We start from the raw sequence: 22785 nt of genomic DNA on the forward strand, positions 1-22785 counted from the left end.
TCTGTTATGTTCTGAGTTGGTTTGGGTTCTAGTGGCAGGGAAGGTAGGCACTATATTGAGATATCCTACTCATATTTAAATCTGAGCGCATTGCTCATTCAACTAATAAGTCTTTCGGTGTCAAAAACAAACCAGGAAGAAGTAGAGTTGTTGTTGCTTTCAAAAAGCTGTCAAATGAAGAGGAAAACAAAGGCAAATATTGGCATGGTCACATTAAAAATCGCAAAAAACCCATTGAGCACAATGCACATGCTGCCTGAGTAAGCCTTGTTCAGATGTGTTAATGAGACACTTGAATGAATGGCATCATCAAGTTTATAAAACGTTCCCTTTCTCCTTTCCAGATAAACTTAGTTCAAATCTGTCCCTTAGCATCCTTGTCCCATTTCGAACCGTGAAGATGCACTGTAGCCTGACCTTTGTCACAAACATGTCATACACACCGTTAACAGGCACCATGACTGGGTCCCAGAGCTCCTGCACTCTGGTTGTGAGTTTACTTTTGGCTGTCATGGCAATAAGCCATTTCTTGAAAGTGCTGGTGGATGCATCTTTGCTCCTTCGCATCTTCCCCGCTCCCCTCCAATCCCCATACCCCCACAACGCACCCCCACCCCCCCACCCACCTCACCGCCCCGCACCTCACGCACTTCTCCTGCCTTTCAAAAGGAACTTCTGGAAAAGAACCTTCTTCTGTGCCCAAGCAAGTGGCAGGGGTGGGGGGGAAGCCCAGCCACCAGCAGGTCTGTCAACGAGGTTCTGTGAGACATGGCAGGAGTTCCAAAGTCCCGGCACTAATGGCGCTAATACTCAGCAGTCCTGCATTAATTCATACATGAAAAGTTTCTCCCCCTCTTGCCCCCCTTATTAGCACCAAACCTGCAAACCGCAGAAAAGGCAAATCAACGAGTGTACAAGAATCAGGAAGGGTCAATGTGGGAGTGGCCATGCTGGGAAGTGGAGTGCAGCAAGTCAAAATTCTTCACTATTTCAAATCCTTGGTGATGGAGAGAGAGAGGAGGGTTCTGGAGGAAGGTGGCTCCTGGAATTGTCCCGATCTAGTTTCAGGTTAGTAAATCGGGTTTGGTTTGAGCAGTTTAGTTCAGAAACCTGAAGGCCGTATCATCATGGTCACAGTGCGTAAGGAATAACTCGGGCCTTTGAAGTAATGCCACTTTATGCCGTTCAGCTTCCCCAGCTTCTGTCCCGCGGAGTAATATATCCCGTTCAGATTCGAAGGTCCACAAGCATCAAACCACCAGCCTGCAAAAGCACAGATTAGAAACGTAACAGCTGGGCTGCATGGGTTAGCTGCAAATAACAGTCAGAGGGATTCACACAGCACAGTTGGAGGCCATTCAGTCCATTGTGCCTGTGCTGGCTCTTTGAAAGAGCTCTCCAATTAGCCCCAGTCACCTTGCTCTTCCCCCATAGCCCCTGCAAATCATTTTCCTTCAAGTATTTATTCAATTCCCCTTTTGAAAGTTATTATTGTATCTGCTTCCACCGCCCTTTCAGGCAGCGCCTTCCAGATCACAACAACTCGCTGTGTATATAAAAAAAAAATCTCCTCACCTCCAATGATTCTAAATCTGTATCTCTCTGGTTACCAATTCTTCTTCCACCTGCAACATTTTCTCCCTATCTATTTCATTCAACCCCCTCATGATTTTGAACACATTTATTTAATTTTCCCTTAACCTTCTCTGCTCTCAGGAGAACAGCCACAGCTTCTCCAGTCTCCCCACATAACTCAAATCCCTCACCCCTGGTCCCATTCTAGTAAATCTCCCTGTACCCTCTCCAATGGTTTGACAGCCATCCTAAAGGGCGCACTAAGTGATTTATAAAGGATTTAGCGTAACATACTTGATTTTGTTATCTGTGCTTTATAAAATTAAGGATCCCAAATGTATTTTGAACAGCTTTATCCATTTGTCCTGCCACACTCAAGGATTCCTGGTTGCAAATATTATTTGTCACTCTCTATGTTATTTGCACACATGCACTCTAAACCTGCTGAGTCTGCTTTCTATTTCCACCCTGTTTGACCCATTGTCTTTCTGAACAATTCTATCTGACAGTGTTTGTCTTTCCCAAGAGTCTACGCACCTTGGGTCGAATTTTTGTCTGGGCTCAGGAAAATCTGACCTGTGCACTTTTGTGGCTCAGAATATGCACATCTGACCCATATGTGGCATTATGGAATTCTGTCGTTTCACACAGGGGTCAGATTTGCAGTGCATTTTGCAAGCCACAGTGGATTACGCAAGGAGTGTGAGTGTGGAAGCAGGTCAGTTAGGAGGCCTGCCTCGATTCTCTAATACAACAGCCCAGCTCTCAACATCATTTAAAGGTTCCCTAAACCTCACCCCTTAACCGCCCCCCCACCCCCAACCCATCTCCATGGCACTTCATGCCAATCATACCACTTCATATTCCCCATGCCACCTCTATGACCCCCATGTATCCTCCATAGCCATTCACTCAATATGCACTATGTACAGTTCTCAGGAGCCATGCAACAGTAACAGGACCTATTTTAAAATCATTGGAAAACCATTAAATCTCTAACAATCTAAGAACACCCTGAATTTAAACTCACTATCATTGATACTGGACCAAAAAAGCCCAAGGGAAAATAATGTTGTAATCCTTTAAGTACCTATTAGGTTTGTAAACCAAATCAAAGATATAATCTATTATTATAGCCTCCTAAAAGTTTCAACAGTTCCCAAATCAATAAAAGCACCCGCTAAGCTGACACTTTTGAAAATCAGCCAAGTATTCATAATGGAACAGCTGCCATAACTAAAGCTTCCAGCTCCACTGACAGAACAGATATCCATTTCCATTTCAAAGTAGAGTGCCTGTCAATAAATTGAGGAGAAGCAACAGCAGACCATCTTTCTATTTTAAAAAGCATGGTTTTTAAAAACAGATCTGCCAGTCCAGTTAAGTCAGAGCACAAAAACATGACAGCAGAGGACAATTATTTTATATTTTTAATGCATTATGGTACTTTATCCATTGGAAAAGTACTGTAATGCAAATGAACAATGGCACAATGCAGATCGGTGTAAAGGCAAACTTATCTTTGTAGAACAGATCCCTATGATGAATCCCTGCATTAAAAACATACCACATTACAACATGGCACCCAACAGTGGCATTTGAAGGTGTTAAAACATTTTACACTTACCTTGCAGAATGTTCCAGACTCCTCAGCAGGCTTTCCATTTCCTTCGCAAACTCTCAGACCTGACGTGCTTTTAAAGGGCTTCCAAAGCCTCGTGCCACCAGACAAAAATGGTGTCTGGAGGAAATCCAATTTTCATCCCCAATTTCACTTGGGAGACCTGACCCCAGTGGAGGCAGGTGTGTTTGTTTGCACACTAGGCATTCCCAACTCACAAAGAGGCCAGGGGAAAATGGCACAGGGCTATGAGTGCTGAGATTTTCTTTTCTTTATTCTTTCATGGGCTGTGGGTGTCACTGGTAGGGCCCAGCCTTTGTTGCCCATCCCCAATTGCCCTTGAACCGAGAGGCTTGCTAAGCCATTTCAAAGGGCAGTTAAGAGTCAACCACATTGCTGGAGCCGCATGCAGCCAGCCAAGGTAAGGCTGACAGATTTCCTTCCCTGAAGGATATTAGTGAACCAGCTGGGTTTTTATGACAATCAATGATAGTTTTTTGGTCATAATCACTGAGTTTAGCATTTAATTCGAGATTTTATTTTATCGAATTCAAATTCCGCCAGCGGCCATGGTGGGATTTGAACAAATGTCCCTGGAACGTTAGCCTGGGCCTCTGGATTACTAGTCCAGTGACATTACCACTACCCATCATCTCCTCCAAATAAAATCAAAATGTAGCCATACCCGCAGTGAAATGCACCTCCACACCCAGGCAAAAAATTCGACCCCTTGTTTCTCCTCCCCTGCTTCCTCTACCTCAACCAAATTAGCATCGATCTCTTTTTTGGTTTACCATTGCCTCTAATTTATAATGATTCGAGGATCTGTCCAGACCTCGTGACAAACTGAAGCGGTTTACGTGAAGTTCCCCTTAATCGCCCACACGTACAATTATAGACCCTGAGAGCCAGCATTTTACCTGCGGAGAATGTTCTATAAAAACCTACATCACAATGATAAATGATGCCACGTTTAGGTTATGCTGCTGTGCTAAATTGATTACTTTCAAATTTACATTCTACCAGAATGAAATTGGAACATACATCACTGGGTGAAGAGTCTGATGAAGAGTCACACGGCCTCGAAACATTAGCTGCATCCCTCTCCGCAGATGCTGTCAGGCCTGCTGAGATTTTTCAGGTATTTTTGTTTTTGTTTCAGATTTCCAGCATCCGCAGTATTTTGCTTTTATCACTGGATATTGTTTTGCAATTAACTGTCAAGCTTCTTTTAAAAATGGAGACATTGTCTCTACATTGCATTACATCGTATAAGCTTAGCACAGAAACAGGCCATTCAGCCCAACTAGTCTAAGATGGCACTTAAACTCCACATGGGCCTCCTTTCATTCTATCTGCCTCATCCCAGCCTTTCAGCTTATCTTTCTATCCCCTCTTCTCTCGTGTACTCATCTAGTTTCCTTTTGAAAGCACCTTAAGATATTTTCCTCAACCCCTTTCTGTGGTTGCAAGTTACCCTTGACACACACACACAACTATCCCCCACAAAGTCTTTCTGTTTCCATATTGTTGCAATAGAGTGCTGGTGCTTATGTTACTCAAAGATCCAGAGAAAGTGAATTCAGATTACATCGTCTTCAGTTTCAGAATTTAAATTCAGTTCAAAGATCTGTTAACACAAAACTGATCCCAGTAAAAGTGACCAGGAAGCTATTGAATTGTTGTAAAAACCCAGCTGGTTCATTCGTGCCCTTTAAGGAAGGAAATCTTCCGTTCTCACCCAGTCAGGGCCTATACATGACTCCAACCCATAGCTGCATGTTTCTGCCCCTTCATCCTGGCCTCCACCTCACTTATCAGAGGAAATAGATTTTCTCTAATCTACCCAATCAAATCCTTTAATCACTTTAAACACCTCCATTAGATGATGCCTCAGTCCTCTACATTTAAGGGAATATTATAGGTAAGTATAGTAAGTAACATATACAAGCCCAATCTATGCAACTTATACAAGCCCAGTCTATGTATCTAAGACCTGACTTTGAACATCAGGCAAAATCTGTGCCAGATGCTGCAGTTTATTCTTAACTAAGTGTCAATCCAATGATGAAAACTCTGCTCCATGCCTAGGCCCAGATGTGGTGATTAACACAAAGCAATTGCAATTAACGCTACATCAGAAGTGGCTGACATCTACCCCCTTACCTCCTGTTAACATCTGAGCACACTTGCAGATGCACTTGTCATGGTCCAAGTCTTTGGTGCTGAAATCTGCTCCGTGCAAAACCAAACTGCTCTGCTTGCCCGCCGTCCCACTGTATCCTTTCAGGAAGAGCCTGGGAGAAACCAGAATGAGAGGAGGCTGAATGATGTCGCTCTCAGCCAGCCGCATGAAATATACAATAGCGTACTGTCAGCTTTCTGAGAAAGGGATTAAAACAAGAGAAAGAGAGAAAGAGCAAAACAGGAAAAGGAAAGAAGAATTTGCATTTCTATGGCACCTTTCTCAACCTCAGAAAGTCCCAAAGTGCTTTACAGCCAATGAGGTACTTTTGAAGTGTAATCACTGTTGCAATGTTGGAAACACAGCAGCCAAATTGCACACAGCAAGATCCTACAAACAGCAATGTGATAATGACCAGTAATCTTTTTAGTGATGTTGGTTGAAGGGTAAGTATCGGTCAAGCCATCAGGGAGAACTCCCCTGCTCTTTGTCGAAATAGTGCCAGGGAATGTTTTATAGCTACCTGGGAGGAGAGACAAGGCCTTAGTTTAATTTCCCATCTGACAGTGCAGCAATCCCTCAGTGATGCTCTGAGAGTGTCAGCTTGGATTTTTGCCCTTATGTCTCTGTCAGTGCTAGCCACTGAGCCATGTCTGACACCTAAACTACAGAAATAGAAAGAAAAAGACTTGCTTGAAGCTCTTTCAATATTCCTGCCTATTCTCAGGTTGTTCCTGGTTAGTCTTTTCTCTTTAGTTTCACCTTACAATGCAACATTTTTTACATTGACACAACCCATTTTTATAGCTCGTGCTCCCCTTCTACATTTGAAGAGAAGGAAGCTTGTTCATAGAGTCATAGAGGTCTACAGCACAGAAAAAGGCCCTTCGGCCCATCATGTCTGTGCTGGTCAAACAAGTACCTAATTACTCCAATCCCATTTTCCTGTACTAGGCCCATAGCTTTGTATACCATGGCATCGCAAGCGCACATCCAAGTACTTCTTAAATGTTATGAGGGTTTCTGCCTCTACCACCCTTTCAGGCAGTGAGTTCCAGATTCCCACCACCCACTCAGTGAAAAAATTCTTCCTCACATCCCCTCTAAACCTCCTGCCCCTTACCTTAAATCTATGCCCCCTGGTTATTGATCCCTCCACCAAGGGGAAAAGTTCCTTCCTGTCTACCTTATCTATGCCCCTCATAATTTTATACATCTCAATCATGTCCCCCCTCAATCTCCTCTGCTCCAGGGAAAATAACCCCAGTCTATCCAATCTCTCTTCATAACTAAAACTCTCCAGCCCAGGCTACATCCTGGTAAATCTCCTCTGCACTCTCTCTAGTGCAATCACATCCTTCCTATAATGCGGATTCCAGAACTGCACGCAATATCCTAGCTGTGGCTTAACCAGAGTTTTATACAGTTCCAGCGTAACCTCCCTGCTCTTATATTCTGTGCCTCGGTAATAAAGGCAAGTATCCCATATGCCTTCTTAACCACCTTATCTACCTGTCCCACTATCTTAAGGGACTGGTGGACATGCACACCAAAGTCCCTCTGATCCTCGGTACTTCCCAGGGTCCTACCATTCATTGTATATTCCTGTGCCTTATTTGTCCTGCCCAAGTGCATCACCTCACACTTATAAGAACAAAGAACAAAGAAAAGTACAGCACAGGAACAGGCCCTTCGGCCCTCCAAGCCTGTGCCGATCATATTTCCCATCAACTAAAACATTTTGCACTTCCAGGGTCCGTATCCCTCTATTCCCATCCTATTCATGTATTTGTCAAGCTGCCTCTTAAACACCACTATCGTACCTGCTTCCACCACCTCCTCTGGTAGCGAATTCCAGATACTCACTACCCTCTCTGTAAAAAACTTGCCCCACACATCTCCTCTATAGTTTTCTCCTCTCACCTTAAATCTATGTCCCCTAGTAATTGACTCTTCCACCCTGGGAAAAAGCTTCTGACTATCTACTCTGTCCACGCCACTCATAATTTTGTAAACTTCTATCAAGTCGCCCCTCGATCTCCGTCGCTCTAGTGAGAACAATCCGAGTTTCTCCAACCTCTCCTCATAGCTAATAACCTCCAGACCAAGCAGCATCCTGGTAAACCTCCTCTGCACCCTCTCCAACGCCTCCATATCCTTCTGGTAATGTGGTGACCAGAATTGCACGCAATATTCCAAGTATGGCCTTACCAAGGTTCTACACAGCTGCAGCATGACTTCCCAGCTTTTATACTCAATACCCCTGCCAATGAAGGCAAGTGTGCCATATGCCTTCCTGCGTTGCCACTTTCAGTGACCTGTGGACCCGTACACCCAGATCCCTCTGCCCGTCGATGCACTTAAGGATTCTGCCATTTACTGTATCCGGATTAAATTCCATTTGCCACTGATCAGCCCCATCTGACCAGCTCGTCTATATCCTCCTGTAATCTAAGGCTGTCCTCCTCACTATTTACCACCCCACCAATTTTCGTGTCATCCACGAATTTACTGATCAACCCTCCTACACACACATTTGGCGTTGGGTACAGGCTGGCGTCAGGCAGAAGGATTCTATGCCAGTTTGTAAACGTTCCCTCCTGAACGAGAGTTAATAAATGATTTGTTTTTTTTCTCTCTGACTGTCAGGAATCAACAGGGAAAGCAAAATAACAGCCTTGTGTAAAGAACAAGAAATCAGGGTGGAGGGAGTAACAGACTGGATGGAGTTTGAAGTGTAATTAGGGATCTTTAGTGGTTTACCCAAGTACTCAAAACCACAACCATTTTTTGGCAAGCTAACGAACATTATTACAAAGCTAAGAACTATTTATCTCCCAATAAACTTGTAGTTAACATCATTCAGAATTCTTGACAAGTTGTCATTCCCGCATTGGAATAGTTCTGATTCTAATTTTCTCTCTTGACTCTGGCACCAACTCCTCTGTAAACAGTGATAACTGTTCTTTCCAGTGAAGATGAGAATAACAGGCCTGCATGAGTATTTGATCATATACAATGGTCAGAACAGTTAAACCAAGAGCTACAGGCCATAAAAGATACTGCGCGACTCCATCCCTCCCTACATCTGCCTCTATAAGTTCATTCACAGGATGTGGGCGTCGCTGGCAAGACCAGTGTTTATTGCCCATTCCGATTGCCCCTGGAGAAGTTGGTGGTGAGCTGCCTATTTGAACCACTGCGGTCCATGTGGTGATTGCTTGTCGCGGTTTTGACACAGCTGCTCAGCCACCAGAGGGCAATCAAGAGTCAATCCTAGGCACTGGGATGCGGTTGTGTTGTGGTTAATGCTATGGAACTAGGAACGCGGAGATCAACAGTTCAAATCTTCTCATGCGGTCTGTCACTTAATGGAAGAGGGGGAGGGAATTCCAGAGCTTAGATCCCAGGCAGCTGAAGGCACAGCCACCAATGGTGGAGCAATGGAAACTGGGGAAGGTATAAGAGGCCAAGTTAGTGCATAGGTCTCAGAGAATTGTGGAACCAGAAGAGATTATAGATTGGAAGGGGGTGAGGCAATGGACACATTTGAAAACAAGGATTTTAATTCTAAAATTTGCTCTTGTATGGGAGTTTTAAAAGTGATGTGTTGCTGGATTGGGAACCAATATGAGTCAGTGACCAGGACTTGGTTCTTGTTTCTTAATGGCCACCTGATTGGTGGGACCAGGGTGAATATTCGAGTCTTTAATTTTAATATTCCTAGGGAAACATAAAACTGCTGGAAAGAAAGGAATCTGTCAAGTCTTATTAGAACAGCCAGAACAAGTCCCATTATCTGTAACTAAGACAGGTGATAATGGCAACACATTGCTCGTGACCTGCCACTCTCCAGTACACCAAACAAAGTCAAGTCGACACAAAGCAGTGCTTGCCTGAGTCACGTGTTAAACTCCTGCTAACTGCGGGTCCCAGTGCTCCCTGCTAGTTAAAGTAACCTGGGGACCACAGCCAGAAGCTGACAGTGACTGATCAGACTGGGAGGCAGCTAGTGTGGGTGGAGGAGTTTGAATCGAAACTTGTTCCATTTAATACATTGTGTCAGCTGCAACGTGACTCTCAACACATTGCACATCAGTTGTCCATTGAAATGTTGTACTTGATCAGCTAAAAGGCTAGAATCTTTCATTTTGAATCAAACCCCTTCACTCTAAATTACCTGCGTGACCAACCCAGCTGTGCTACCTGAACAAAGCCAAGAGATAGAGAGGAATATGAAAAGAGAAATTGTATACTGAGGGAGTGCTGCAGTGTCAGAGGTGCTGTCTCTCGGGTGAAGTATTAAACCAAGGGCCAATCAGCCCTCTCAGGTGGATGTAAAAGAGCCCATGGCACTAATCCACAGAAGGGCAGGGTAATTCTCCTAGTCAACATTTATTCTACAATCAACATCACTAAATAAACATGTTCTGGTCATTATCTCATTGTTGTTTGTGGGATCTTGCTGTGCTCAAATTAGCTGCTGTGTTTCCTACATTATAGCAGTGGCTCGGTTTCAAAAGTACTTCATCGGCTGTGAAGCGTGTTGGGGTCATGAAAGGTGCTAGAGAAACACAAGTCTTTATTTTTTTCTTTGATATAACAGAAAGTGAAGAGGAAGGAAGAGATGAACCACAAGTAAAGTGCATCAAGCTGGCTACAGTTTCATAGAATAGATCCAACTGTTAACATGTATGCATCATCCAACAGCGTACTGTCTACATGTATGTGTAGACACACAATTCATTTCAAATATTATCCACACTGGTTACTGATTATGACAAACAAATAAACAGACAAACCAATGACAATAATAAATGAAATGATCAAAGAAATTAAGAGAAGCCAATATGAAAGTTTCGGGTCAATTCTCAATGGGCCAAGGACAGGAATTTCTGCGGAGGACAGATTTCTGCTACTTAGGAAATTGAGGGTGAACAGTATCACCGAACATTAAAGGATACAAAGAGGACAGTTTCTCAGGAAAACAAAAATTTGAAAGGAAGAGCGAACATTCATTGTCAAAGGAAACGTCTTTGGGGAGTAGAGTGTTTCAAACAGCCGCCTTTGAAGTAGAGACTGGAGTGGCACCAATCATCACGCCAGAGATGAACCAGGGCAAGGTTAAGGAGGAAGATGAGGGGGAGGAATTAGGAGATTGCTGGTTTTAAATTGTCAGTCTTCAGGCATGAATGGAATGAATGAGGAAGTTTCTAGAAAACAAGAACATTTACTATCACATTGAAAGTAAATAGATGTGTTTTCACAGACAGCGCAGGACTTGTTGCACACACCGGATCGAAACTACAGCTAGTTAAGGTTCAGAAAACTGGCTGGAAATGAGTACATGTAGCGGAATCAGTCACACACACACACACATTAACTGAGCTAACGTTACAGGATTCAACAGATTCCACAGCAAAGATCAGTACGATCACTGCACCAACAAAACCTTGAGGAGAGACGTGCCTGGGGAGGCCACAAAATAAACCTCAATCTCTAGAGGTGCCAAGGGAAGAGTAGGATGTACGAGCATCTTTTGTCTAAGAGGTAATGGGAATGAAAAGATGGCAACCTCTCATCTTCTGGGATTAATCGTTCAATAAAGCTGAAAGAAGAAGGAATTTGTTTCCCCCAGCACCTTGGGGCATCTCAAAGCATTTTCCAGCCAATGAAATATGCTTTTGAAGTGTAGTCACTGTTGTAATGTAGGAAATGTGGCAACCAATGTCTGCATAGCAAGATCCCACAAACAGCAAAAAAATGGAAACAACTTATATTTATATAGCACCCTTAACATTGCAAAATGTCCCAAGATACTTCACAGGAGCGATTATTAAACAATATCTGACACCAACCTACCTAAGGGCAGATGATTAAACTGGTCAAAGATTTAGGGTTAAAAGGAGCATCTTAAAGGAGGAGAGAGAGTAAAGAGGTTTAGAGAGGGAATTCCAGAGCTTAGGGTCCAGGCAGCGAAAGGAATAGCCGCCAATGGTGGAGTGATTAAAATCAGGGATGCTAAAGGGGCCAGCATTGGAATGCAGGTATCTCAGCGGGTTGTGGGGCTGGAGGAGATCACAGAGACAGGGTGCGGTGAGGCCATGGAAGGATTTGAAAACAGGGATGAGAATTTTAAAATCGAGGCATTGCTTGACCGGGAGCCAATGTAGATCAGTAAGTACAGGGGTGACAGATGAACAGGACTTGGTGTGAGTTAGGACACGAGCAGCAGATGAACTCAAGTTTACAGAAGGGTAGAAGATGGGAGGCCAGCCAGGGGAGTCTTAGAACAGTCAAGTCTAGAGGCAACAAAGGCCTGAATGAGGGTTTCAGCAGCAGATCAGCTGAGGCAAATGCAAGTCAGGACATATTATTGAGTTGGAAACGGATGTTCTTAGAGATGGCACAACTAAGCACTTCTCAAGGTCAAAAATAATGCCAAGATTTGCAGACAGAGTTTTCCAGCCTCAGGCAGGGAGAGAGATGGAGTCATTGATGAGGGAATAGAGTTTGTGGTGGGGGCCGGAAAAAATGGCTTCATTGGAGGAAATGCAATGATGTCCAGATAATGAGTTTTTAGTCATGTTGATTGAGGGATAAGTATTGACCAGGACAGGAGAGATAACTTATGCAAATAGTGACATGGGATCTTTTACATCCACCTGGGAAGGGAAAACAAGGCCTTGGTTTAAAGTGTCTCTCGAAAGATGGCACCTCTGGCACTGCAGCATTCCCTCAGTACTGCACTGGGAATCAGCCTCGATTATGTGCTCAAACTCTGGGACTTGAAGCTTCTGACTCGGAGATATGAGTGCCAACCACTGAGTGACTAGTGAAAAATGAGGGAGAAAGGGACCCTATTATTTATTAATGCCTTTTTTAAAAGCTGTGAGGATGAAGGTTGTACCAGAGTTGAATCATCAAAAAGCAAATAATGATGCTGTAGCCCTTTAGCACCCCAGTCACCAAAGGGAATAGTCTAATAGTGGTAGGATATTTCCCAGGAATGAAGATTTGTGGCTTTTCCGTCCTTTGCGGTGCTGGAATCTAATGCTCAATATTGACTCTGCTCTGTGTGCATTGTATTTACTGCAGCTGTAACTCACCTAGCTCGAAATAACAGACAGGCTGTGGGAAAATCAAGAAAAGGATAGACTAGCCACCTAATAACTGTTCATATTGGCAAAATCAACGTATGTCACTTAATAAATAATTTAACCGCTGTTTGTGTGACTATCAATAAGTTTGAAATGGGAATTAAACAAGTGCTCTACTTCAAACAAATATTCTAAACCTACACGACCCCCATGATCAGAAGCTAGAGAGAGAGAGACGATCATTTATCAAGCTTTGAAATATCAACATTTCTCAGAATAGGCAGCTCCTCTACTGGGTAAGGTCAGAGGTGCAGGAGTCATTCATTGCAAAGGTGTTGCAGATAAATGGAAGTATTTGTTATCCTATTACATTTTATTAAAATCAATGCATAATACAGTCTCTCTTTGTTCTGCAATTGCATCCTTATAGGGACTAAAATGTTGCTTTATCTACGGTAGTTCCTATTTTTTGTCCAGCTATCTCTCGCCTCCATCCTTATCTCTCTGATAATCTTACTGGGTTTGGCTATACCCCTCACCCTCCTATACTTTAACTCAAGAGCCTCTGATTCTATTTGACTGCAGAGGCACCACCGCCGGTCACAGTCAGTCCTCATCCTTTGCCCGATTAGTGCACCTCTGGGGGGGAAAGGGTTGCTCTCAAATAGCAATCCACCAGGAATATTAACAAAACTCATAATGGGGTCAGAAAGGATAATTAATATGAGAGAAACATCTCAAATCAGTAATATTGCCACCTTGAAAATGAAAAATCTGCTCTTAAAAGGATTAAGATTTTTTTATTCTTTCACATTTCTGACTCCAGCAACTTTTTAACTGTAACAAAATTATTTGAGAATTATGTTATGCGTCTATTTTTCAATGATGGGCTGATCTCCAATGGTACCAGACATGGGGGTGTCATGAATAAATGTGGGACTTTGGGTACACTGAGATAGAGAGAGGGAGATGAACAGAGCCAAGCTGGGGAAGGAAAAGAGAGCAGAAAAGGGGAGAGATGGAGTGAAGACGAATACGGGAGGAGAAGAAAGGAGAGGAGAGGAGAGGAGAGAAGAGAAGAGAAGAGGGAAGTGGAGGATAGGGGTGCAGCGGAATGATTGGGGGAGGGGGGGGCAGGGTTGGGGGAGGAGATAGGGAGATACTATGCCAACATGTACGAGATTGTGAAAGAGCTCCATTAAAATTACAGAACAATCCTGCAGGCAAAAGATGTCGATCTCCTGCATGACTTTTGGCCAAGTGTCAAGTGTGGATTGGCTGGTCCTCCCTTTGCAGAGTGAAGGGATAGACCCAAGAGGTTGTTATTCTCAGGTCACTCTCGTGTGCCTCCCCAAGGCTGGTTTCTGGGAAACCTGGGAGTTAGATTTATCTCCTTTCTGCACAACACAATAGGGAGAAAACAACTTAATGTTTTCTTTAATCAAATATGGTGCCCCTCACATGATCAGTTTTAAAGTTTAATTGAAGTTCTACAAAGTGTAGTTCCTACACATATGTGGCTAACTCCTGTCCTTTGCTGTCTAGTGTTTGACCCTGGGTTCTTGGACTCACAGGTCAGGCAGCAGTCTTCAAGAGCATATAAGTTTGTAATATTGATGTATCACAAAACCATCAGCTTCAAAGCACAACATGGGAGTGAGGCATCATTGTAATCAACCGCTTAGCCCAAGGAGTGAGGACCTGTAACTTGCCCGGCTGTGCCAGGCAACCACAGAGTTACTGTTTCGTTCACATTAAAAAACTCATTTCTTTTTAATGCCTAATTGTGCTCAGTTCCTTCATAAAAATCCCCACAAAAACAACATGCGCCAAAATGAGATACGTGGGACTAAGGCTTCTGACAAAATATACAATCAGACTATCCAAACATATTTCAACTCCCTCAGTGTCAATTGTGTCTGATAAAGAATCCTGCACAATCAAATGGTTCATTGAGAAAGTGAAAACCACTTCAAAGGAGGGCTGCAACACCATGCCTGGTGCCATACTGACCGGACCATGTTACCTTTTATCTGACCTTTGTGTGCTTTTAAAACATGATGGCCATGAGGAGGTTATCGCCACTTTTATTTTGCTTTTTGCGGCATTTTTCTTTTTTATGAGATATAAATAGGAGCACCGCAGTGAGATCGAGCAAATTGAACAAACATGCTTTTGCTTTCTATTGAAGAATTCGAGGCTTAAAAATACTTGGGTGATCGTGCCAAGCTTTCACTGGAACTATCACCTTATTCATAGCACACTGGGCTGATTCTTGCTTTAATAAAAAGGGAGTGTTAATAAAGCACAAATGAGCCGGCAAGCTCAGGAGATGAACAGATAAACTGTGAGCTGTGAATCTCCAGAACTCGTTGTTTGATCTACATAACTCCACCATTAACTTCACACTAACTCGCCCTCAGTATTCCTGTTATTTTTCAGAACTTGCAGCAGTTACACATTAATTGCCCGAAGCTCACACAGAAAATTAAAGCTGATAATTTAATGGTGTAACCACATGGTAGTTGTGAATACAATGTCAATCAACCTCTCTGGCCCAGAAAGAGGGCAATTTAAACTGTTCAATCTCATTCCTGCAGGTAGTTAATTCTTCCTAGAGATTTTAAAATCTCTAGCTTTACACTTTAAAAGGCTTTACTTATTTTTTCTTTCTCTCTTTACACATTCTCCCTAAATCCGATCTTTCTTTCCCTCTCTTTATTTCATGTTCTCTCCCTGATTTGATTCTAATTCACCCAATTTGCTTCTCTGTCATTCCTCTGATTCTTTCTCAATTGTTAAATCTCATTGGTTAAGGAGACAGACTGTCGGTGCCATCGTTGGCTGATGTCCCAGGTTCCCCATTGCCCCCCCGCCCCCCCCATTACCCTTGCTGTTGCCCTCACTGTTGCCTTCGGTGCACCATTACTAGCTCACATTCCCAGCAAGTTACAGGGAAAAAGATTTCTGAGCTGCAGGCTCAGAAACAAACTCGCTTGCAAATCCAACCAACCTGGATGTTTCCTGCCAATGATGTCAGGAACATAGGAACAAGACCGGGTTTTCAGACCCCCTAAGCCTGTTCCACCATTCAGTTAAATCATGGTAATGTTGTCCAGGTCTTGCTGCGTGCAAACACGGGACTGCATAAGTACTGAACGCGTTTTAGAGTTTGTTAAAATTCTAAGAAATGATCATTTAAAAGATTGAAAACTATTTTGCATGCAACAGTATTCAGCCATTCCTGCCACTTTACAGATTCCATCCTGCAGATTGACCGGTTGACATCCTGACTTGGAAATATATCGGCCGCTCCTTCACTGTCGCTGGGTCAAAATCCTGGAACTCCCTCCCTAACAGCACGGTGGGTTTACCTACACCACATGGACTGCAGCAGCTCAGGAAGGCAGCTCACCACCACCTTCTCAAGGACAGGGATACACAACAGATGCTGCCCTCATCAGCAATGCCCACATCCCATGCATGAATGAAGAAAAAATTGTCAGTGTAGGAGCTGCTGACTGTGTTTGAACCATTGAGCCTCATCCCTGAAAACTCATTCAGAAATGATTTCTCCATAAAAGTGATGAAAAAAATTGGGCAGAGACCCTTCTCCTGTACATGCACAACAGGGTGAGAGCTTTTCATTAATTCCTCCAAATCCCTTTGACTGCAAAGACCTTTTAATGAATGAAGTTAAATAAACCGAGAGTTTGAGCTCTCTGTATTTCTTTAGCACGAAGGCTGTTTCCCGAGCAGCTGCCATTTTGAGTTTGGTTCCAGAATTGGAATGGGGATGACAGCAATCCTCGAGCGCAACAGAATCCACATTACCGAGCAGAGCCAAAAACATTACATCGACCTATAGAGCAGATTATTCCCCCCGTCGGAGGGGATGTTCAGGAGCGGGTGCAGGCAGGCGCGACCCCGATCGGTGCCCCCGATCGGGGACGCGCCGCCATTTTACGTGGGTGGGCCAATCAAGGCCCGCCCAGCATGACGTCCGCCAGGAAGTGCTATGCATTCCCTGCGCAGGTGCGGGGGGGATTCCCTGAGCCGAGAGTGCGCTTTTTCACGCATGCGCGCAGAAGAGCGACTTATCTCCCTGAGGCTAAGTGCTGCCTCAGGGAGATCGGCGCCAAATTCAAAAGTGGTAAATATAGAAAAGTAAAATTTCCCTGATGGGACACTGTCACATGAGTTGGGGCATGTCCATCACTTTTAATCAAACCTTTATTAAATTTTTAAAACCCTACATGAAACCTCATCCCGCCCTTGGATGAGGTTTTGTGCCTTCTCTGAAGCCCGCCAGGGTTCCCAGCCTGCCCGCCAACCTTAAGGTTGGATGGGCAGGTCCTTTAATTACTGTAATTACTTTTTAAATGGCCTCAATTGGCCATTGACAGGTCGGCGGGCGCACAGCTGATTCGACTGCACCCCAGCCGACCTGAAAATGGAAATGACGCGAGGTGAAGTCGGGAGTTCCACCCAACATCATCCCGGGTCATTTTACACATCAGCGAGCAGGCCCCGCCCCCACTCGCCGACCTCAATATCCTGCCTGTAAAATCTCCACAGGAGGTACATTTTTCAAATATAAAGCCATGTCAAAGTTGACAAAATGAAAGACTGTGGCACCCTGCACATCATTCCAAACACTTTACAGCCAATGAAGAACTTTTGAAAACTACTCACTGTTTTACTGCAGGGCAATTAACTTGTGCAGAGCAAGATCCCACAAACATCAATAAGATAATGACCAGATAGTCTGTCCCAATGATGGTTGCGTGATAAATATTGGCTAGGGCACCGGGGTGAGCCATCCTGTCCTTTTTCAAAATAGTGCCATGGGATGTGCTACATCCACCTAAGAAGGCAGACAGGGCCTCGGTTTAATGCCTCATCCAAAAGACAGCACCTCTGACAGTTCAGCACTCCCTCAGTATTGCACTGGGAGTATCAGCATAGATGTTGTACTCTAGACTCTAGATTAGAACTTGTACAGCCCCCTGATTCAAAGGTGGGAGTGCTATTGTAGTAATTATGCTTATATTTAGTGGGTAATGTACCTTTAAGAATAATACTTGTTAGGGAAGACACATGATCTGTAGTAACCAATAGGAGAGTAGCGTGGGCTACCTCAGCAGTCAGTGTAGAAATAAAGTTGGAGTGGAAAGCAGACATCTAGTCGCTGCTGCGTACATTGTAAATAAACATAATGTTTCCACCCAAGGCGTGTCGCTGATCAACTCTAACAATAGAGAAACTCAGCCATCCTTACAACAAACTGGTGACAAGGATAAAACAGGGTTGAACAGAAGAAATCAAGTTAGACAGAAATCAGCACTGTACCTCACCCAGTGATTGTATGTAGCAAGCTCTGTTAGAATCAAAGAAGCTAACCCCCCCTCAAAATGCCACAGTTTTGGAGAATTGATCCTTTTGAACTAGCCACAGACAATTGGTCTCATTACATAAGAGGTCTCACGTTATTTTTTTCAAGCGAACAAGATTACGGGGGAAGAGAAGAGGCGAGCGAGCCTCTTGAGTACTTGTGGGGGCAAAATCTGCAGCCTGATTTGAAGTTTCACGACCCCTAGTGCCCCAGGTTTGAAAAATTTCGATGAATTGGTGGACCTCGTGAAGGGTCATTTTCAACCCAAGCCCTCAGTCACGAGGCAGAGGTTCAGGTTTAATTCACAAAATGCTGTCTCGGGTGAGACAATTGCATGATATGTGGTGAATCTGAAGCAGCTAATGGAACATTGTGAGTTCGGTGCAACTCTAACTGACGCGCTCAGAGATTGTTTCGTATGTGGCGTGAGTGAGGACAGTTTTCAGAAGAGATTATTGTCCAAAGTGAATCTGGATTTCAAGACGGCACTAGCGATAGCGCTGGCCGTGGAAAGAGCAGTAAGAGATTCACAAGCCCTACAGGTTGTGCAAAATGGCGCCAACCTCCACCTCAGGCGGGAAACCCCAGCCAAAAATGGGGGGAAAATGCAGTACTCTGCTGAGAAGCAGGAAACAGTCCCCGCTAGCCGAAGAATAAAGAAACATAACTTAGCAGTGGAATCAAAGAATAATTTTAATAGGGGTGGAAGCAGGCAATCTTTTAGCAATTGGCAGTTTAAAAAAATCGAATGTTACTATTGTCACAGAAATGGACACATAATGAGGCAGCGCAAGGAAAGATTCAGGCAGGATTGTAAACAAAAGAAGAAGCCCAATGAAATCTACAATGTCGAAGACCCTGAACAAATTCAGACATTTACTCATTGTTTAACCTGAAAGTTGGAAAGACAGAACCAATATTTGTCCCAGTGAAAGTAAATGGCAAACCTGTTAGAATGGAAGTGGACACGGGAGCTTCCAGTACAGTAATTGGGGAACATACCTTCAGATATCTGAATAACAGTGAACAGCAATTAAGTTTAGAAGAAACAACTGCCAAACCCAAAATATAGACAGTTGAAGACATTCACGTAAAAGGCACAAGCAGAGTAACTGTCAATTATGGGAGCTAATCAGCAAAGCTACCAGTATTGGTATTGAGAGGCAGAGGACCAAGCCCTCTAGGGCAAAATTGGCCAAGGGAAATCAACCTTGAGTGGCCACTGAGATTCCAAAAGGAAGCTGGAAACATTCCTGTTTCGGAAAAGGAGTGTGTAAGGACTCAACAAGCTGAAGAAACGCAGACTGTCTTAAGCCAAAACCCGGAAGAAGAGCAGAAGAAACTCGAAGAGACCCTGCCTGATGACAGAGTTCGAGATGAGGTGAGCAACCCTCACAGGGGAAAAGAAAACCTGTTAGAAGACCTTCACACATGACAAGATTCCCTCAGGTCAAAGTTTGTACCTCTGGAAAAGTATGAAGGGAAACAGAAAGAATTCAGCACCTCTGCAGGACACTGACAGGGAGTCCGTGCAGACATAAGGACCTGATGTGTGTGCCTGTTGGATCCTGCTGGATTTTATCAATGCAATCTGCCCAAAATCGGCCAAACCAACTCAAAATATTTTGGAATTTCAAACGCAGGTACCGACTTACCATCATCTTTTGCACTTGTTTAAAGAACATTGCCCTAGAAGCTGGCACCAGCCACAAAACTGGCCAAGGCCCCAGATGCAATTAATCACCATGATGATTTACCACTAATTGTGCACATTTGTGGGACTGTGAAGGGGCTCAAAAATTAAACTTTTTTTCAAGTGATAGGGCACAAATAGGCACATTTTAAAAGTTTTTAAATACAAACAAGTACTTCATTTATTAAGAAACTGATTACTGTCCACCAACAAAATTAGTCAATGTTCCTGTATAGTTTTAATAATTATTGTCAGTGATTTAAAATCGGCTTACTCATAGACGGTGGAATAGAGGCACTTGGTTTAAAAATGCTTATTTTTGTGCTAAACCCGTTTTCCGCCACGTTAATAAACCTGCACCAAAGGTACCATTCTTAAATATATAAATAATTATTTTTTAATGCACAAGTTAAATAACCAATTACATTGCAAATCACTGCTGTGGGTTGGCCTGGTTCCTGGGGGTGTTTGTGTTCTGTGAAATGCAGCAACTTAAACAAAACATTCAATCAAGGAAACTAGTGGAACTTTGACTTCAGTTTATGACCAGATCATTGACTGCACCAAAGCAGCAGCTCTGCCCCTTAAGATGTTTACATACAAACAAAAGGAAGAAGGGGCACTCTCACGTCATGATGTAACTCAACAAACCAAGAGGCAGTATGCCAGCTCTCTTAATATCATTCTGCATTATAACAGGCCTACTCTGGTGTTTATCGACAAGTTCTTAAACACATGGAATTCTCATTGCAGTGACCACTTGCACACACTTAAAGACTTTTAGAAGTACTCGAGCCATTTTGAAACCCATAGCAAGAGCAAAAAGATGGAAAGTGTGAAATTACGCTGTGCAAAGACTTGTATCTACCAAATGCTACAACAAGGCTGAGTGGTCAAAAGAAAAATACCAGATGTCTCGGTTCAAACTCTGGTCTGCCAATTGTCTGCCCCCAGGATAGAAGAATAAAACAGAACCTGGCTCTGGAGCCAAACCCTATTCCTTCCTGCGATTAACATATAAAACTCTACATCCTTTCTAATATCTTGGCAATGTTTCCTCTTTCCAACTGCACGCCTTTCGCAGATCACTTCTTCACCCAAAAAAACCAGTGATAATTTATCTTGCTGCAGTAATTGGGCTTGAGGGTTTTGGAAGTGGTTGCCAGGCTGTATTTATTAACAGAAAAATTTGTAATGCTTGCTCCTATCTGATATGTCACTCAGCTGGATTGAGCCTCAATGATATGTCCAGGGAATCACAGCTGTCAAACACTTCGATTTTATTGTACATGTCACTCCAATGTTCTGGCCAATGTCTTGCAGCTCATTAGTGAAACCTTGGATCAAGCATAGCAATAATGTTTTTTTGCCTCTACTGCAGTCAACGTGATGCTATCTCTGTGTGACAGGGCTAATTGAATCAATGCAATCACTTTCGTGGAGTTTTGTTTCTATTTCATGGACAATGCAACACATTGATGTGACAAGACATGGAAATGGGCGGTGTGCGTACTCGCAGAGATAACTTTCCGGGGTGCTAAGCAGTGGATAATTATCTGGCTGTGTCATTCATTCACATAGCGAGTTTTCAATGAAAGTCATATCACAACAACAATCTGCATTCACATGGTACCTTTAACCAAATGAAACATTCCAAGGTGCCTCACTGGAGAGCAATCCAACAAAATTTGGCCAAGTCACATGGTCAGGTGGCCAAAACATGGTCAACACAATAGGTTTTAAGGAGCAACTTTAAAGGAGGGGAGAGAGGGTTAGGGAGAGAATCCCAGAGTTTAGGGTGCTGGGAGCTGAAGGCGCACCCTACAATATTGCAGTGATTAAAATCGGGGATGCTCAAGGAACTAGAATTAGACGAACATAGATATCTCAGAGGGTTTTAGGGCTGGAGGTGATTACAGAGATAGGGAAGGGCGAGGCCACAGTTGGATTTGAACACAGGAATGAGATTCTTAGAGGTATGAAATAGACAATGACACTTCACTGCAGACAGGAATAGGTAAGATATTGTGACTTTCTTATTGAAACAGCCCAACTGTCATCATGAATTTCTCATCTTGGTATTAGACTTTGCAATTGGGCTTTGAAGATGTGAAATTCCTGCTTTGTTACCTGAACTCTGAACTAACCTGATTCTTATCTCCGAATTTTAATATAAGGTCAATTTTACCTTTGCAGGCTCTTAGCGCAAAACCCAATTCAGTGTGAGCTTGTAGCAGGAAATTGCAGGACTGCTGTCCATAATTTCCTGTCTATTTAGATCAGAGTTGCCACTAAAACTTATCCTACATAACCAAAGGAGTAGGGCAAAAAACAAGGTCAAAATATATGGAAGTGAGTTTGGAAAAAATGTTTAATTCTTATTAACTTATGATTAGAGGATTTAATTTTATCAATCAATAACAGGTATCTGCTTCAAGTCAACAACTCATCAGCAGTGGTCCCTCAGAATCAAGGATGATGTCCATCAGGCTTGGTGAGGCTTCACATGACTGAGGAGCCCAATTCTGGATCCACGTGTTCTTCCGCAGTGGGGGCAGGTTGTTGTGCAGGGGAGTGGAACTCGCTACGCTGGGTTGGCTTCCTTCTCCTTCCTCTGCTGCTGCCTCTCCGCCTCACTGTCGAGTCGCTGAGCCTCAAAGTGGCTTGTGCTGTGATGGACCAGGTAGTGCCATGCCGAGCGATCGGCACATTCTCCTCCCAGTCAGCGGTGTTAATGTCTCCGTGCTTTAGGGCGACCTTGAGCTTATCCTTATACCTTTTCCTTTGGCCGCTCCTTGAGTGTCGGCCCGCGGAGAGCTGTGAGAAGGGGATCTGCCGAGGGAGGCGGTTTTCAGGCATCTGGTTGCAATGTCCTGTCCATCGGAGTTGGTTCCACAGGAGCAGAGCTTCAATGCTGGTAGATGCGGCCTCATGGAGGGCGCTCGCGTTAGTCCAGCAGTCCTGCCATTGGATCCCCAGGATTCGACACAAGCACCACTGATGGAAGCTCTGAAGGATCTCAATGTGGTGTTGGTGGACAGTCCATGTTTCACTGCAGTAGAGGAGGGCGGTCAACACAATGGTCATATAAACCAGAACCTTTGTTGACTTGCAAATGTTCCTGTTGTCAAAGACACATTGGCGCAGCTTGAAGAAGGCAGCGCTGGTATGGTTGACTCGGTGTTGGGCTTCCTCAGCGATGGTAGTCCCTTGGTA

At 43.7% G+C, this 22785-nt stretch overlaps 1 protein-coding gene across 1 annotated transcript in view; it reads right to left on the bottom strand.

Annotated features, from left to right (window-relative positions):
• Positions 1-649: 649 nt before the first annotated feature.
• The window catches only part of LOC121278985 (angiopoietin-1-like), a 151242-nt gene continuing 129106 nt past the window's right edge, over positions 650-22785 (bottom strand). The window contains exons 8-9 of the mRNA XM_041189675.1: positions 5363-5493; positions 650-1263 (exon numbers count right to left, since the gene is read on the bottom strand). Coding sequence (XP_041045609.1) covers positions 1103-1263; positions 5363-5493 — 292 coding nt within the window. The 3' untranslated portion in view covers positions 650-1102. The remainder of the gene's footprint in view (positions 1264-5362; positions 5494-22785) is intronic.

Source organism: Carcharodon carcharias, chromosome 6, assembly GCF_017639515.1.
Source record: "Carcharodon carcharias isolate sCarCar2 chromosome 6, sCarCar2.pri, whole genome shotgun sequence".
In the NCBI taxonomy this organism is placed as follows: Eukaryota; Metazoa; Chordata; class Chondrichthyes; order Lamniformes; family Lamnidae; genus Carcharodon; species Carcharodon carcharias.